The sequence below is a fragment of the Erpetoichthys calabaricus genome, chromosome 3 (genome assembly GCF_900747795.2).
Source record: "Erpetoichthys calabaricus chromosome 3, fErpCal1.3, whole genome shotgun sequence".
Taxonomy (NCBI): domain Eukaryota; kingdom Metazoa; phylum Chordata; class Cladistia; order Polypteriformes; family Polypteridae; genus Erpetoichthys; species Erpetoichthys calabaricus.
The window spans coordinates 185,676,472-185,695,462 of record NC_041396.2 but is presented as its reverse complement, the minus strand read 5'-3'; the positions used below and the strand labels follow the sequence as shown (position 1 = coordinate 185,695,462).

Sequence of the window (18,991 nt, the reverse complement as noted above, 5' to 3'; positions counted from 1 at the left end):
AAATAAATAGATAATAAAGTTATAGGCAGTAAGGTTTGAAGGATAAGTACTGAGAATATGAAATGACATGTTTAAAATCACTGGCTTAGTTCTGCTTCTAGTCACGTATGTTGCCTTAATCAATTTAATTATGCGTTTTCCTAATGAGAAGAAAAAAAACATAAAAAAAAACACCTGTTCCAAATCAGTCTTTCAATCTATGATAGTAACAGGCACTATAGCAAATAACGGCAAATAAATCTATTCTTTTTTTAATAAGGAAATAATGCTGTATGTGATCTTAACGAATCCTACATATTTTAATGACAGTTTTCTACAAAGTGGTTCTGGAAATACATTTTTCTTAAGTTTCTGAACCAGTTTCAAATTTTGACACAGATGAAATATGGAGCAATAAGGAAAACTGATGCAATAAGAAGTAGTATACCATATGAGAGGTGAAATGTGGCTGAATTGATAGTGAGACATTTTTGATTGTAAAGGAGTACATGTACTTTTTAACTGTTTTTGTAACAGACAAGGGAAAAGCTTATGAGGTTAGCAATTACTGTACTTCATTTCTTTTATGGCAGTGTTATTTAATATTATATAATTTGCAGACTTTTTCAACCTTAGTACCTTTAAGTAAACTTTAAAAAGATTAGTTAGAAATGAAACATCTACTGATTACACCAATACAAAAAAAAATCAGAAATATGTACTGGTACTGTGCTATTACAAAAGTACACTTTCAGCAACACAGTAATTGTAAAATGCAGTTTTCAGGAATTGCATCATATTTTTCTTAAACAGCAAATCTTTTTTTTTTTTACATTTTAGAACCAAAATCACTACTTTTTATGGCAATTATTACATTAAATGTGATCACTAACTTGCACTCAAGTTCCACTTCAAAACAAAGAAAAGAAAAAAAAACACCAGGACGCAGAAGCCCAATGCTATTTATTATTCTCAGCAACCATTAACCACCTTAGAAGCTATAGACTAAGTCCATACTTGCAGTTTAGCTTTGTCCTGGGTATTTGTTTCTTAGCAAGTGTGATAAACACATATTATAGACAGGTTGATGACATCTGTCCTAGCAAATACTGTAAATTATGTTCATCAAGAGATAAAAACACCACCTATAATACAGATTACAAACAGTACCAAGAGTTTTACTAGACATTAAGTTAATTTGAATTTATGATATTTTTCTGATTTATTGTTATCTTTAAAAATATGTACCTCTCAAAGCTCCATCATCAGGTCTTGTGTTTACAATCCAAGATAGTATTTTTGTTAGGTCACTTATTCTTCTGTAAAAACAAAAACTTACCACTATTGTGGTATTGTGACAATACTGGAGGCAAAAATGTATTTTCAATTTGTACAGAAAGTTAGTCAATCATAGAGCAGATTGAGATTACTAAAACATTAAAACTTCTGTCTGTATTGGTGTGAGTGACAGTGTTCAAGTATACTCGCTTCCATGTAAAACGGTGGCTCTACAAAGATCAAAACTGGACTAACACCTTATGAAATGCAGCACACGGCTGATTGTAAAAGAACCTTCAATATTTAAAATATGAAAAATATAGAAAGAAGGAAGTATAGTCTGATGTCCTGTAGTCTGACTGGAAACTATATGTGTAAAATTGAACGATCACTTAAATATATTACTTGTATCATATATAAATTTAAAAAAATATATTCTTTTGAGTTTATGGACTTCACAGAAAAAAATAACTAGATACAGTTGCTAGCTTCATAGTAGCAGAGTTAAAAAGTATAAATACCCAGGGTTTAAGAATTACTAACTAATCTGTGTATAAAGATTATTATCCTCCATGTATATACTGGGCCATGCTCATATCCATTTTTCCACTTATTTTGTTTCATTTAGTTAAGAACTGTGGGAGCTGGAGCCTGTACTGACAGTACTTTTAAATTTTTTAGAATAGAAATTAACATTTATGATTTCTCTTTAAATCATAATTACCATTTAAATAAATAAATTACATTTTAAAATTGATTCTGTCAGTTTACACATTAAGAATATTGCCAATTTTACATTCTTGTTATTTTGTACTTTCTCTGTCCAATAAAAGCAAAGTTACATGTTATGATTAAAAGGGAAAAAAATCAAAAAAGTACCTGAAACATTTTGCTTGCAATTTAGAACAGAGATTAAAAATGCCTGAATAGGGAAAAACATAATTCATAATTTGGAAAAAATGCTCTTTGCAACAATTCTAGATGCAAGGCTGATATTCTGCTTTTCAGACAAGTAAAGTACTTCTACTCACAGATATATTAGCAAGTGTTTCTCAAATGTAGTTAGGGCCTAACTGCACATGCATAGTGGTAATCTTTTTAAGAGTCACTCCAAAATAAACTTATTAACAAATCTAACCACAACAACATACAAGATGAAAGATGTGTTGTACTACCAAAACAAAATACAGCTAATCTTATGGTAAAACCTTATAAATTCCCTCCTCTTTAGAGACATCTATCGTATGAGATACATTTCCAGACTTCAACAAGTTTCTTTATGTCCTTTTTTCAGTGTTTAGGCCTTAATATCAAATAAAGAATCTATATAATGTTTGAAGGACATTTGCTTGAACATAATAAAGCTGTCCTGTGTTTCTCACTCCATCAATTTTTATACAAATATTTACAAACCTGATGCTTAGTAAAAATAAAATTAGAAAGAACAACAAATAAAAATAAAGTTATTTTCTTAAAACATACAAAAGATGTTATACTATAAGTAAATATTCATATTTGTACAATCTATTTTTGTGTGATTTTGGCTTCTTATTCTGCACCAGTAGCATTCAGATCTCTTCATCGGTGCTGCGTATCGTAAGCTGTTGAGCTGGGTGTGAAGACATTTCACCTTTGTGTCATTAAACAAACAATCTGGAAATATTAATATGAAAGAAAAAATTATAGTTTTTTTGAAGTACAAAAAAGGAGTATCAGTTATTTAAGGATTGCCCCGTAGCCCGGGCATGGGACGGTTGTCTCATGTTGCAGTCTTTTTGGTTATTATTTGCAAATTCACTTCATATTGCTGGAGAATTTACCCAATCTGTGAAGCATTCACTGTCGCACATAATCCAACACCGAATTTGTTACAATTTTACATTTACCTGCACCCAATTCTAGCCAAAGTGTATACTTTTTTAGTATCGATGTGATTGATGAGAATACTGGGAACTCTGCTGGGAGGATGTTGAATATCCCATTGTATTCTGGGACTGAGAAGATCCCTGGACATTGCTTTGGTAACTCAGACGAGAACCAGAGTGCTGAAAGAAAGACAAAAAAGACACATGATATATACTTTAATACCTTATTGTGTATATGGTCTTAAATTTTGCTTTCAACAGAAATGGCACTTAAGCTACTGAGTGTAATAAATTCATAAAAATTAAAGCTGTAGATTAAAGAAAGTGTTACTGTCTTTATTATAAACCAATTTTAGACCTATATATTACAATCTCAACTTGGAAAAAGTTGGAATGGTATGGAAAATACAAATAAAAACAGAAATCAGTGATTTCAGGATTCACTTTACCTTGTAATCCATCACAAACAGTATAACAATGAGATATGTAATGGTTAGTCTGGTCAACTTCATTATTTTTTGTAAATATACTGTACATCCATTCTTGCCATTAAGGACCTGCAACACATTCTAAAAAAAGCTAGGATGAGGCAATTCAGGGCCAATAATGTGTTACAAAAAGACCAATTTCATTTCTGAATAATGATGTTAAGATAGTCTCTAAAGTTTTATTTTGAAGGATTAAGGAAGCTTTTCCTTCTACAATACCACAAAACCAAACTGGATTTGCATGGATAAAATTACTTAGTTTGTATTCACAACATTAATTCAAACTAGAATGTGGTATTTGACAAGGGTGCCATTTATCACCATTGCTTTTTGCAGATGATATGGTACTTAATGTATCAGATACACAAACAACTCTTCCAATTAGTCCTTAATACATTGACAGAATTTCAAAACACACCTGGTCGCAAAGTTAATTTGAATAAAAGTGTGTTTTTTCCCCGTGAACTCTCTAACACTCCATACCAGACTGAAGAACAATCCATTCACTCTATCAAAACAATTTAAATATCTGGGAATAATTGACAAACGTAAATGTAAAGATCGATTTCAACATGATTTTTCTAACATTGAGGGAAAAAATCAAACAAGATATTAACAGTTGGTCTACCCTCCATCTCATATTAGCAGGGAGAATGAATACAGTCAAGATGAACATCCTTTCTAAGCTTCTGTTTTTATTTCAGAGCACCACTATATACACCAATAAAACAATCTTTAAGAAACTAGACTCAATTATAACCTCATTTATTTGGAATTCGAGACATCCATGCATTCAAAATGTGACTTTACAAAGACCTAAAACAGAAGGTTTAAACCGCCTCACATCAGTGTACTTGTTGAAAATTTTATTTTAAAAGGAATAAACAAGTAATCCATGCCACAAATGTCCTTCATAACTTTAAATACTTCAAAGAACTTCATACCTTTAATCTTTACTTACAGAGTAACTTAAAGCCTAAAGTCTAATAGCTTTCCTCTGGGCTTCTTCTAACCCTGTATTTTACATGATACTAAGACCAGAGGTGTGACCAGAACATCATGTGTGGGTGGGCATTTGGCTTGTCTGGGGGGCAAAAAATATCCATCCATCCATCCATCCCCATTTTTGTAGGGGGGTCAAATAATAATAACAACATAGTTTTATATAACATATAAAAGTAAAAATTGTGGCATAAACCATAACCTATTGTTCAATGAAATTAACAGAGGCAATGGAACTTGTATTATTATTTTTTGTGAACAAATATAGAACTACATCTACAAGGTAAATATCAATAAAGTCAAATGTATACAACATATGAGAGCAAGAACAGAAACGTGGCTTATTGTAGTCATGGGAGGCTATAGGATATCAGTTTCCAGTGTTTAACCTGGATATTATCTACAGGACCAGTCTGCGGTTACTCTTGGCAAATTTTGAAATAAATTCATTCATGTCTAGATTTTCTGTGATGTTTTTCTCATGTGCCAGAATGACTAAATTTCTCTTCCTTGAATGCAGCATTGTTCGGCGGAGTGGAGTGAGAATGCGGTAGAGAAAGAGCTTTCGCATGCAGCTGAAGACACACCAATGATGAGTGCTGTGATGCAGACATGGCTCTGACGTGCTGGATACTTGACGCGTGTTTGTGGAAGCCGCCACCGCCTTTTTCTAGAGCTTTTTTCCAATTAGTGTAGCCGTGTTTGGTGAATATGTCCTCGCGGTCCGAATTGGAAACACTAAATTTGTGGCAGGCAAAGTAAAAGCTGCCATCACGGACAACAGAATATTCAAGCCATGGTCGAGACTGATACCAGCTTGCACTAAAACATCCGAGTGTCTTTCCGAATGCGCGCTTGGGATAATTAATTAAAACGGGCTGGGATGGGCTATCCATACTTAAGTCAGGCAGACCGGACTGTATATTTTGTTGAAGGCAGAGGTTTGGAGTACCCAACACGGGCGCAGAGCTGGAGGATTGTGTAGGCTTATCTACATCTTTTGGAGTTTCAGTTCCCGATGTGGGTGCGCTGTGCTCTGTGTTGGTAGCAGCGGTGCTGGGCTCAACCATGGAGCCAGCAGCTTGCGGAGGGACAGAGGTTGAAGATGTCTGCTTTTTAATAAGCCACCTATGCATAGCTTTTGGTGTTACCAACCAGAAAATAAAAGAAGAATGGAATGTATACGCTGTTTTAATTAAAGAATGCGGTCAACAGGTTCAAAATGTGCTGCAAAATGTGCGGCGAAGTGAACTGTGAGCAGCACGGTGCCTGTCTAGTGGAGGAGACACTTGACGGATACGCCCCAAATTCAAACGTGCCGATTGGAAAGCAACCCAGTTTTGAAAATCAAATGTTATTCTTCTCCGGAGTTTTCATCGGACAGACAGAGCATTTTGCAGGGAGGGCAGTGCCCACCCCAGCCCCCATGTGGTCACGCCTCTGACTAAGACCAAAGTTGAGCACAATATCTTAAATGAGGCCTTATATGCATCGTACAGTTTAACAAGAACCTGTCCTAACTTGTACTTCACACAGTGTGCTACTGTATGTAATGTATTTTTCTATTGTCCTTTTTAATCACTTCTGTAAACTCACTGGATGTGGACAATGGAGAATTCACTAAAACTCTCAAGTCTTTCACATATGATTGTGCCATTGTGTAACTATACATACTATTATTTTATTTTTTATCTGTAAAGAAATCCATTTATTTACATTTGACTTACCTGCCACATATCTATCCAAGTCACACTCTATCCAGGTCTATCTGTAAAGAGTCTGTGGATTTCATGGTATCTTTAAATCCATCTAGCTGTCACCTGCATACTTAACCAGCATGTTACTTACATTTTTATCTAGATCATATATATATGTTGGAAACAAAAGCAGGTCTAGCACCGATCATCAAGGAGCTACATGTTTAGCATTACCTAATTTTGAAAAATGTTGCTCATACATTAAATCCATTGTCTTCTGTATTTAAACCAGGTGTACACATTTCTTTTGATAAGGTATTTTGAGAGGCCTCCAAATAAATTTTGTTTTTTGAAAATTAATATAAATATTGTAAATACCACTGAGATCAAATTCTTTTCTTGTTCCTTCATTAAACTGTACTTAATCTCTACTGTTTAAACTAGTGCTAAGCATTTGATAATGCACTAGTACTCGATATATGTTGCTCAATCTTGTCTGTAGATTTTCTTTTAAATTACTTTTATTGAATATACAAGAAGCTAACTGGCCTATAGATACTAAGAACAACCCATAAGATTTTTATATAATTTTTTAAGAGCACTTCTGTAACTTACAGGACAATTATTATTTTTCAGAAATGTAATTTTATTAATACTTTAGTTACTATGTTAAACATTCAGAGGAAGAGCAGAGTACTTCCAAGTGTTAAAAATCGAACCAACTTTAGTAAGGCACAGAAACAGATTCTACAAGAATTGTGAATATATAAACACACTTTTCCAGGATTGCTCTAATTTAGAGTTTTCTCCTAAAACTGAAGTCTCTGGATTGCCATATCTCAAATTGATTTAATATAATACTTAACATGCAGTATGTACTATTTGGAGCAAACAATATTAAGTACACATTTAGTAATTAAAAAAGACAACCTTCAGTATCCATTTACATTGGCAACAACAGTACTTTTTGCCTCAATACAAAGCACAATTTTAAAATTATACTGCCTTGTCTTCACATACCAAGGCATCCAGAGAGGATGAGCTATAGCACACTTTAGTTCCGGACTAAATATGAGATTAACACTAGAATCTCTGAAACCCACGAAAAAACTCATAATCCCAGGCCACCTTAAATTCCTTCACACCTCACCATTAGCATCTTTTGTTTTGTAAATGTGTCGATTAGCACAAGCAGCAAGCAGCCTGCTATCCCATCCCCCCACCGCTGTAGCTCAACTCGGGGAAAAAAGTTCTCTCAGCTCAAGTCTTGTTTATTTTGGATGTGAGATGCCTGGAGTTGTATAGGGTAAATAATATATTGTTATTTGGAACACATGCATTTCATGTGTGTTCTGTGTCTACAATGATCTATGTAAATACAGGATGACAGGAAATGCGAGAAATACAAGAAATGTTAAACATATACCTAAAACAGAAACTTTTTAATGTTACAATACTAATGACAAAATTTTGATACGAAGTCAAAATATCAAATAAACACTTTCACAAAAGGTACACATATAACAAAATAAGTGCGCTTTTATTCAAGTATATAACTGAAGAAAAAGAAATGGGGTTAGGGAATGATGCTGACATGACTTGGGTGGTGCAGCAATTAGAACTGCTGACTCATAATCAAAAAGTCACAGGTTCGATTCCGGCCGCTTCCCAGAATTACCATTTTGAGTAGTGAGCTGCTCTTATTGTTACTATTATACAATAAATACATACATTTGATTTGAGTCTGTAACAGCCGGAGTAAATTTATGGTACTTGTAATGGTTAGTGTTTTTTTTTAATTCAGTTTTATTCTCTCAGTCACATTCACGCTCCCACCAATCTGACATGGCTGTTTTCAAATAAAGACATGCTATAACAGAGGTGAACTAGGGTTTTACATCGGAGAAAGAGAACAGAAGCCCTCCCCAAGAAACATACACTCACACATAAGAACAACGCAGCTACACCAGGCATAAAGGCGAAAGATGGCACAATTTGGATGCAGAAAGAGGTCGGGCGTCATCCTGCCAGTCAATCTGCTACACGGATGCCCTTCAGTGAAACAGCAAGGTATGCCGGGCTCACCAAGGTAGCGAGCAAAGTTCTGTTTGTGAATATGTTTTTTGATGGCCTTAATATAAAAAAACATTTATATGTTACTTATATAAAAGCCAGATCGAATGTTATTTACCTATTTACCTTGATTTATTTACTTATCTTCCTTCAGCGTAAAGTCACAAGTAGACTGCAGACGGGCATGTTGACAAAGTACATGTGCAATTCCACTCTTTATTCAGGAAAAGATCAGTTACGAAAAGCACAGCGGCAGCTTCGACCTGTAGCTATAGACATGTCATTACATGAGCAACCAAAGGTTGGCTCCAGCTTCTCACAAACTTCTATTAGATAAAGCAAACTTTGTAAACTCAACGATAAAAAAAAAAGACAGTAATATCTTTGTAATATCTTTTACTCACTCAAAAGCACTATTCTCTTATTACATTCTGAAAAACAGCACCTCTATCAGCTATAGAAAAAATTGTGCTCCGTTTTGTTCAATTGTGGTTTGGCTCCATTGGTTAATTTCTGGTGTTATTTCTTTTATTTTTTTTAACTCTTAAAAATTTTTTTTTTAACTATAAAAAAAGCACTTAACACAGATTGCTGCTAGGTATTGAGAACCTAATGATGAAATGCAAGTGGACAACAGTGCTGGGTTTTTCAAAAATGGAAGGCTATGCACTGATAAAAAAAAAATAGTGTAATCAGTTTATCTCAGATTTACTGTGACATTGCCAAAGCAATTGACAACGCTGCACAATTTTTTTACAATTTCTAACTGCACTCATTTCACCAAGGGGATCCCCTCACTCTGCCCTTTGAATCATGCTTGTTGCACAGAGTGGGAAACCTCTGTAAATGCTGTCTGTGTATTATCAAAGAACTTAAAAAGATAAAACTGGGTACCAAGGCCACAAAGTCTGAGAAACACTTTTCTAAGATAAACGCAATAATCCAGCGAAATAATTAAATTGTAATCCTGGAGTGGCTGAGGAAAAAAAAAATGCAGCAGTTGCTACCTTTGAGGATATGCTGAGATTGTTGATGCACTTATTTAAACTTTGTGAACGCTGATGAAATAATCTAGAGTAGTACACTGGGTGATGGGAAATGTAGTTCCCATTTCAGCATTTGCTTAAGATTGCAGACAAGATAAATGGGGGTGGGCAGGTAATACATATTAAATATTTTTCTAACTGGATCAATTGCATGAAATTAACTACGCTCACAGTCACAGTTGCCAGGCAAGCACTTTCTAAACGAGTCTTCTTTGAGCTTCGCTGAACTTTGCTCCTCTCACTTCACTTCTGCAGGTGGCCTATATTTGCATAAACTGGCTTTCTCTATTTTTCCTGAGATTACTGTCAGCACTTTGGCGAAACGGGGGAAATGGTGTGTTAGAATTTCCCACTTTGCTAGACCACTATTAATGATAACTGTCAACAAATAAAAAAAAAAGTGTCAGCTAATTTTGTTTTTTCTATAATGTCACCAAATTTCGATCAGATCTGTCAATTCATTTTTGAGATTTTGGGATACAGTGATCCCTCGCTATATCGCGCTTCGCCTTTCGCGGCTTCACTCCATCGCGGATTTTATATGTAAGCATATTTAAATATATATCGCGGATTTTTCGCTGCTTCGCGGGTTTCTGCGGACAATGGGTCTTTTAATTTCTGGTATATGCTTCCTCAGTTGGTTTGCCCAGTTGATTTCATACAAGGGACGCTATTGGCAGATGGCTGAGAAGCTACCCAACTTACTTTCTCTCTCTCTCTCTCTCTTGCGCTGACGTAGGGGGGTGTGAGCAGGGGGGCTGTTCGCACACCTAGACGATAGGGACGTTGCTACCTTCTGTGTGCAGCTGCTTCCTGAAGGACATGCTGCACGGTGCTTCGCATACTTAAAAGCTCAAAGGGCAAGTATTGATTTTTGACTTTGTTTTTCTCTGGCTCTCTCTCTCTTCCTGCTCCTGACGGAGGGGGTGTGAGCTGCCGCCTTCAACAGCTTTGTACTGGCGGTGCTTCGCATACTTAAAAGCCAAACAGTCCTATTGATTTTTTTTTTGACTGCTTGCTTTGTTCTCTCTCTCTCTCCTGACGCGCACTCCTTTGAAAAGGAAGATATATTTGCATTCTTTTAATTGTGAGACAAAACTGTCATCTCTGTCTTGTCATGGAGCACAGTTTAAACTTTTGAAAAAGAGACAAATGTTTGTTTGCAGTGTTTGAATAACGTTCCTGTCTCTCTACAACCTCCTGTGTTTCTGCGCAAATCTGTGACCCAAGCATGACAATATAAAAATAACCATATAAACATATGGTTTCTACTTCGCGGATTTTCTTATTTCGCGGGTGGCTCTGGAACGCAACCCCCGCGATGGAGGAGGGATTACTGTATTTAGTTTGACTATTGTGAGTTTGTTTACATCTAAATATTAGTATATTGAAATGTCCTTTCTTAGTGGATACCTACTGCCGTAGATGCACCATCTAGCCAAATATCACCTTTTTAGCTAAACAGGAAATAGTGTTTTTATTGATGACTGAGTGAGTGAGTGTTAGTCACTCAACTTTGCTACACAGTATATGTTAGGCCTGGGAAAATTAACGTGTCATTTTTTGCAATTTTAACATTACAAAACAATAATAATGTAATGATCGGGCTGGAGATGCGGAGTGCCACTTGGCTGGACAGTGTACTAAGCACTGTGCTTTCAGAAGGCACAGTGCATTATACAAATGAAACATCTGAGCGACAGGAAGAAGGGAAAAACAATGGAAGGAGCGTGAGAGACGGGAAGGTGTTGGAACAGAAGCGTGGGTGTGGCATGGGTGTGGACGAGAAGGAGCAGCGTGGTGTGTGCAAACAGCACAGAATCAATGAGTGAGTAGAGGGGAGCAAGAGTGACACTAAAGTGGAAGACAGATTAGAGGGATTAGACAAGTCTGAGCGTGATTAAAGATAAGGCGATCACAGAACTGCTTTTATGTCAGCTTCTCCAGGTAGTCCAATCCTCCTCAGACAGGTTTTGACAACCTGAGGAGCATGTCTCTCTCAGGGTTAGGACCCAGGGGCACTACGCTGTTATTTCCATGGCACACCAGTTGAAAAACATTTGTGTAGAGTATAATTATAAAGTTGTTGATGGTGATGAACAATTGAGGATAGTAGTAATGGAGTTTTAACACAAGTTTTAATGTATGTCCATTTAAGTGATGTTAATTCATTCAATTAAATCAGTCTTCAGCAGTGCATTCAACAGTCATTTCAATCTTTTAATTTTTACTTTGACAAGTCTGTGTCTCATATGCTATGCCAATACTTCGGCCATGTTTTTTTTTGTCTTCTTTTCAACTTGCCTTTTAGGAAGGCATTAAAATTCAGGTTGTACTTGCTCAAGTAATATTTTGTTAAAAGTCCAGGATTAAGGTCATGGTATAAGTTTAAACTATGTCATTTTTTTTTTATTCCTTTATGTTGATTCTACTCTAAATTTGTGATTCAGTGTGTATTTACTTCATGATTTATGTATTAATTTTATAATTACGTTTTAATGTTAGAAGCAATTAATCATGATTAATAACATACATTTATGTGAATAATTAGTTAACAATAGCCCACTATATCTAGACAGACAGACAGACAGACAGACAGACAGACAGACAGATAGATAGATAGATAGATAGATAGATAGATAGATAGATAGATAGATAGATAGATAGATAGATAGATAGATAGATTCAACCACAGAGAAATATCTTTTAGACCTTAATGAACAACCTAATGCATACTCACTTTCCAAACCAACAGAGTCTGATCAGGGCTAACATAGAAACATATTTCAAAAAATGTCTAACATATGCTCAGTTTATTTATTTATTTTTTTAAAAGATGAAACAAACCTGGTAATCAGACTGAAGAACGCCAGTCCCTGAGGTGGCTCCAGAGGTTCCAAGTCGAGGTTTCTTGTTGGGAGGAACCTGGTCTTGTCCATGCTGTAGGCCAACCCCAGTAGGTCCTCCTCCAGTTCCTGCTGTTCCATTTGTCTGTGTGCTGTTCTGTTGAGGGGGTCCCTGCTGCACAGGTGCCTGAGGTGGCTGCTGTTGTGGCTGTTGTGGAGCTGTCTGCTGCTGGTGTTGCTGTGTTTGCTGCTGTTGCTGGTTCTGCAGATGGAATTACTGGCTTAATTAATTTATTTTTTTATATAAAAAAACCATTTTTAAATACATCTATTTTCTGTTCTTTGTTCATTTCATAACATATTATGTAATATTTATTGCTGTACAGTTAAAAGTTTGAAATTGTTTGAGCAAGTTGCCTCATATCCCATACATTTTTTTAAATTTTATTTTTTTACTCAAGGTGATGACATCTCTAACATCACTAGACTATTAATAAATAAAGGAGGGTCAGCATGGTGGCATAGTGCTTACAGCCGTTGCCTTATGACCCAATATCCTGGGTACAAATCCTGCACCTCATTACTCTCACTCTCACCGTGGAGTTGGCACTGGTAAGTGTGTCTATGTTCGATTCCCGAGAGGGAGTGCAGTGGAGTGTGTACACCTGATGAGCCCAGAATGAGGGCGAAACACGTGTCGTGTACTCTTTGCATTTATTTGACAGTAAACTATTTCAACCATTCTATGATCTGCTCCTCACAAACTGAGGGCACCGTGGCGGATGTTAGCAGATTGCTGACCAACCACAAGCGTTACCTGGTAGGTAACCTCCCATACAATCAGATTGTGACACAGACTACGAATGCCGTGAATATATATATATATACATTAGTTGTACTACCTGGCTTTGCATACAAAATTTCATAAGACAACAGATTGAAATTTGTTTGTCCCCAGGTGGAAACTTGGATCTTCGATGCTCATTAAATAAATTAATAAATATATAAAGACAGTATATATAAACACACATACACACGCACAAATATTATCATCTGAACACATAAGAATTAATAAAAAGAAAGAAAACTTGGCAGTCACAGTGGCGCATTACATAGGTGCATTGTTATTTGGTATAAAGGGGCCCTAGTAGTGTTTCCTGACAAACTTCTGCTAAAGAATTTGTTAGCTGAAACTTCTCAGTGTTAGTGTATCAGAGAGAGGATGTCCAGCATTGTTCATAATGGCTCTCAGTTATGTTTTAATTCTCTCCTTTGTCAATACCTCCAGGGGGTCCAAAGTGTGTTCCATAACTGATCCTGCCCTTTTAATTAGCTTGTTGATTCTGTGGTACTATCTTTAAGTGATGTTATCATCACAGAGTTGTAGAAGATGTAAAGAATGTCACTACCCACATTAAAGGAATGCAGCTTTCTAAGGAAAAAAAAAACAGCTGTGCCCTATCTTATATAGTTCCTCTGTGTTATGACAGCAGTCCAAACTGTCTGATGTGGACCACAAAGTACTTGTAAGAGCTGTACCACTTCTCTCGAGCAGTAAAAGTCAACATCCAGTACAGTAATCCCTTCTCTATCGCGGGGGTTGCGTTCCAGACCCCCCCCACCCCCCACGAAAGGTGAAAATCTGCAAAGTAGAAACCATATGTTTATATGGTTATTTTTATATTGTCATGCTTGGGTCACAGATTTGCACAGAAACACAGGAGGTTGTAGAGAGACAAGAACTTTATTCAAACACTGCAAACAAACATTTGTCTCTTTTTCAAAACTTTAAACTGTGCTCCATGACAAGACAGAGATGACAGTTCCGTCTCACAATTAAAAGAATGCAAACATATCTTCCTCTTCAAAGGAGTGCGCGTCAGGTGGAGATAATGTCAGAGAGATAGAGAGAAAAAAGCAAACAATCAGAAATCAATAGGGCTGTTTGGCTTTTAAGTATGCGAAGCACCGCCGGACAACGCAGCTGCTAGGAAGGGAGCAATCTAAAAGTAGCCTTTCAGCATTTTTTTAGAGGAGCGTCCGTATCGTCTAGTGGTGCGAACAGCCCCCCCTGCTCACACCCCCTCCGTCAGGAGCACGTAATGTCAGAGAGAGTGAGAGAGAGAGAGACAGAGAAAAACAAACAATTAAAAATCAATACGTGCCTTTTGAGTTTTTAAGTATGCGAAGCACCATACAGGAAGCATATCGCTTGACAAAACAGCCACATTTAAGCCAAGAAGGAAGAGAGCAATGTGAAGGTAATCTTTCAGTGTTTTTTGAGGAGTGGCCGTATCTTCTAGGGGTGCGAACAGCCCCTGTGCTCACAATATATTTGAGGAGTTTTATTTAATACGTAATACATGCTCTGATTGGGTAGCTTCTCAGCCATCTGCCAATAGCGTCCCTTGTATGAAATCAACTGGGCAAACCAAATGAGGAAGCATGTACCAGAAATTAAAAGACCCATTGTCTGCAGAAATCCGCGAACCAGCAAAAAATCCGCAATATATATTTAAATATGCTTGCATATAAAATCCGCGATAGAGTGAAGCCGCGAAAGTCGAAGCGCGATATAGCGAGGGATTACTGTAGTTTTCAACAAGAAGTAGCACTTATTATCATCATTAGATTTTACAATTTTCATTTGTTTACATCATTCACTCAAGTCCAGTGTTTATTTTCATGTCTCTTTTGAGTTGTATGGATTTAAAGTCCACAGGTGTGAATTTATATGCAAACACCCTATATGTTACACTGATGTTCTGACATGACATGAAGAGTGAGGAGCATGCAGCTGTAGCTTTGAGCATTGAGACATAATTTATATGTCTTCCTATGAGAAATTCAAGTGAAAAATCTAAAAATGTTGGGGTACTGCATGATGTGAGTACTGTGATCAGGAGTCTTCTTTGAAGTTACCAGTACCGCATCTGGGGGCTGGAGGTAGATGCAGCAGAACAGAAAACCATGATGAGAGTCGGTATACTAGAAAGCACTTCTGGTATGCATCTAAAGGAGCTGGTAATCAAAACACAAAATTGAGTACTGGCCCTATTCAAGCACTGTTGCAATGATTTTAGAAAGCACCAGGATTATCTTCATTCAAAGTAACCAGATGCTTATGTAAATATAAACTATTTCTGAAGTTGGGGGTGGGGGTCCCCTTTCGAAGTTCATAGTTGCAAATGTATATTGCAATGGAATAGCTTGTGGGGAGCCCATGAAATTTAAACTGACACTGTCAGTAAAGGGGTGTTTCTAGGATTTGCAGGTATCAGGGTCTTAGGCCACTCTGTGATCATCAAGCACAGACATACATGTATATAAAACCGAAGAATGGAGGGCGGTTGGGGAGTCCCTCTGGGCTTTCACACACATTCATATACAGTGCATCCGGAAAGTATTCACAGCGCATCACTTCTTCCACATTTTGTTATGTTACAGCCTTATTCCAAAATGGATTAAATTCATTTTTTTCCTCAGAATTCCACACAACACCCCATAATGACAACGTGAAAAAAGTTTACTTGAGATTTTTGCAAATTTATTAAAAATAACAAAATTGAGAAAGCACATGTACATAAGTATTCAAACAGCCTTTGCCATGAAGCTCAAAATTGAGCTCAGGTGCATCCTGTTTCCCCTGATCATCCTTGAGATGTTTCTGCAGCTTAATTGGAGTCCACCTGTGGTAAATTCAGTTGATTGGACATGATTTGGAAAGGCACACACCTGTCTATATAAGGTCCCACAGTTGACAGTTCATGTCAGAGCACAAACCAAGCATGAAGTCAAAGGAATTGTCTGTAGACCTCTGAGACAGGATTGTCTCGAGGCACAAATCTGGGGAAGGTTAAGAAAAATTTCTGCTGCTTTGAAGGTTCCAATGAGCACAGTGGCCTCCATCATCTGTAAGTGGAAGAAGTCCAAAACCACCAGGACTCTTCCTAGAGCTGGCCAGCCATCTAAACTGAGCAATCAGGGAGAAGGGCCTTAGTCAGGGAGGTGACCAAGAACCCGATGGTCACAATGTCAGAGCTCCAGATGTCCTCTGTGGAGAGAGGGGAACCTTCCAGAAGGACAACCATCTCTGCAGCAATCCACCAATCAGACCTGTATGGTAGAGTGGCCAGGCGGAAGCCACTCCTTAGTAAAAGGCACATGGCAGCCCGCCTGGAGTTTGCCAAAAGGCACCTGAAGGACTCTCAGACCATGAGAAAGAAAATTCTCTGGTCTGATGAGACAAAGATTGAACTCTTTGTTGTGAATGCCAGGCGTCATGTTTGGAGGAAACCAGGCACCACTCATCACCAGGCCAATACCATCCCTACAGTGAAGCATGGTGGTGACAGCATCATGCTGTGGGGGTGTTTTTCAGCGGCAGGGACTGGGAGACTAGTCAGGATAAAGGGAAAGATGACTGCAGCAATGTACAGAGACATCCTGGATGAAAACCTGCTCCAGAGCGCTCTTGACCTCAGACTGTGGCGATGGTTCATCCTTCAGCAGGACAACGACCCTAAGCACACAGCCAAGATATGAAAGGAGTGGCTTCAGGACAACTCTGTGAATGTCCTTGAGTGGCCCAGCCAGAGCCCAGACTTGAATCCGATTGAACATCTCTGAAGAGATCTTAAAATGGCTGTGCACCGACACTTCACATCCAACCTGATGGAGCTTGAGAGGTGTTGCAAAGAGGAATGGGCGAAACTGGCCAAGGATAGGTGTGCCAAGCTTGTGGCATCATATTCAAAAAGACTTGAGGCTGTAATTGCTGCCAAAGGTGCATCGACAAAGTATTGAGCAAAGGCTGTGAATACTTATGTACATGTGATTTCTCAGTTTTTTTATTTTTAATAAATTTGCAAAAACCTCAAGTAAGCTTTTTTCACGTTGTCATTATGGGGTGTTGTGTGTAGAATTCTGAGGAAAAAAATGAATTTAATCCATTTTGGAATAAGGCTGTAACATAACAAAATGTGGAAAAAGTGATGCGCCGTGAATGCTTTCCGGATGCACTGTAATGGTGTAGCACTAATCAGTGGCTATATTGTATATGATGAACAAAAGGATCAGGGACTTCCCGTTACTGTCATGAATATAACTGAGAAATGTCAGTCAGTCATCATCCCAGCCACTATATCCTAACACAGGGTCACGGGGGTCTGCTGGAGCCAATCCCAGCCAACATAGGGCGCAAGGCAGGAACAAATCCCAGGCAGGGCGCCACTGAGAAATGTAAGTTAGCATAATATTAATAATTTTCAACAAATAAAAAGGACATGTTGTCTAATTTTCTTTTTTCCAAAACTTTTTCCTAGAACTATTTCTATATAGGCATTTTTGTGGGTTATTTTGCTTTTCTATTAACACTAGAATTACCAGAGCCTATGAAAAAACTCGTAGATCCATCCCACCTTAAATCGCTTCTTAAATCCGTTCGCAGCTCTCCACCAGCGTCTTTTGTCTTCTAAATGTGCAGATAAAGACAAGCTGCAAGCAGCTGGCCATTCCATTCCCCCACGGACCTAGAATGTGCACGAACTTCTCCCAGCTCATGCCTTGATTGATTATCTGGGATTGAAGTGGAGTTTTAGAGTGGAAATAATAGATTATTATTTGGAACACACGCATTTCATGTGTGTTCCGTTTCTACAGTAATCTGTGTACACATTAACTATATAATGTATGAAGCCTGAAGTCCAAATATCAAAAAAACGCTTTCACAAAATGTACAAATATAACAGAACAAGTGCGCTTTTATTCAAAAATATAACTGCAGGAAGCATGCATGCATGCAACATTGACACATATTTACTATTACTGTCACTGTGGCGCAACATTATCAGCTGCTGACTGGGAATCGAAAGGTCACGAGTTCAATCCTGCACGACTCCCTTTTGAGAAGTGAACTGCCCTTATTCTTACTATTTTAAATAAAAACATACGTTTGATTTCAGTCTGTAACAGCTAGTGTAATTTATGATACAGTAATCCCTCACCTATCGCGGGGGTTACGTTCCAGAGCCCCCCGTGATAGGTGAAAATCCGCGAAGTAGCGACCTATATTTATTTTATTATTTATACATATTTTAAGGCTTTATAAACCCTTCCCACACTCTTATAAACCTTTCTCACTCTCTTGTTAACCTTTCCCACGCTCTTATAAACACTTCCTATGCTCTTAAACACTTTCTACATTCTTAAACACCTCAGACCAACACTGCACACTGCACGCAGCGATCAGACGTCAATGTGTCTGCACTCGCTTTGTGAAGGGGGGCAGCTGAACTCACGCTGAGCAGAAATGGACTTTGTGCTGCTTCTGCCAAAAAGCCTGCTTGTCACTCTGCACGAGGAGTGTGTGTGTGTGTGTGGGTGTGTGAGAGCTGAACGCACCTTCGCTCAAACCCCCCTCCCCGGAAGTGCAGTAGGCTCCTGCCACTTCGCATTGTCAAGGGGGTGGGGAGCTGAATGAACGCTAAGGAGAAGTGGACTTTGTGCTGGCTTTGTGCTGCTTGTCGCTCTGCGTGTCAATAATTTAAAAGCCTGTACAATCAGGCTTTTAGGTGTACATCACCTATTTTCCTGTCTCACTGTCTTGTCTTGCGTGAAGTTAAAATGTTTTATAATAGTGAGATGTTACTCATATCCTTAGCCCGACATCCACATATCATATGTGTTAACAAAGTGTGTTTTATAAGTTTACATGTG

General features: G+C 37.7%; 1 protein-coding gene across 1 annotated transcript in view; it reads right to left on the bottom strand.

The window, feature by feature from the left end:
* Window positions 1-297: 297 nt before the first annotated feature.
* cdk19 (cyclin-dependent kinase 19) overlaps window positions 298-18,991 on the bottom strand; it is a 278,819-nt gene continuing 260,125 nt past the window's right edge. The window contains exons 12-13 of the mRNA XM_028797596.2: window positions 12,276-12,536; window positions 298-3,302 (exon numbers count right to left, since the gene is read on the bottom strand). Coding sequence (XP_028653429.2) covers window positions 3,177-3,302; window positions 12,276-12,536 — 387 coding nt within the window. The 3' untranslated portion in view covers window positions 298-3,176. The remainder of the gene's footprint in view (window positions 3,303-12,275; window positions 12,537-18,991) is intronic.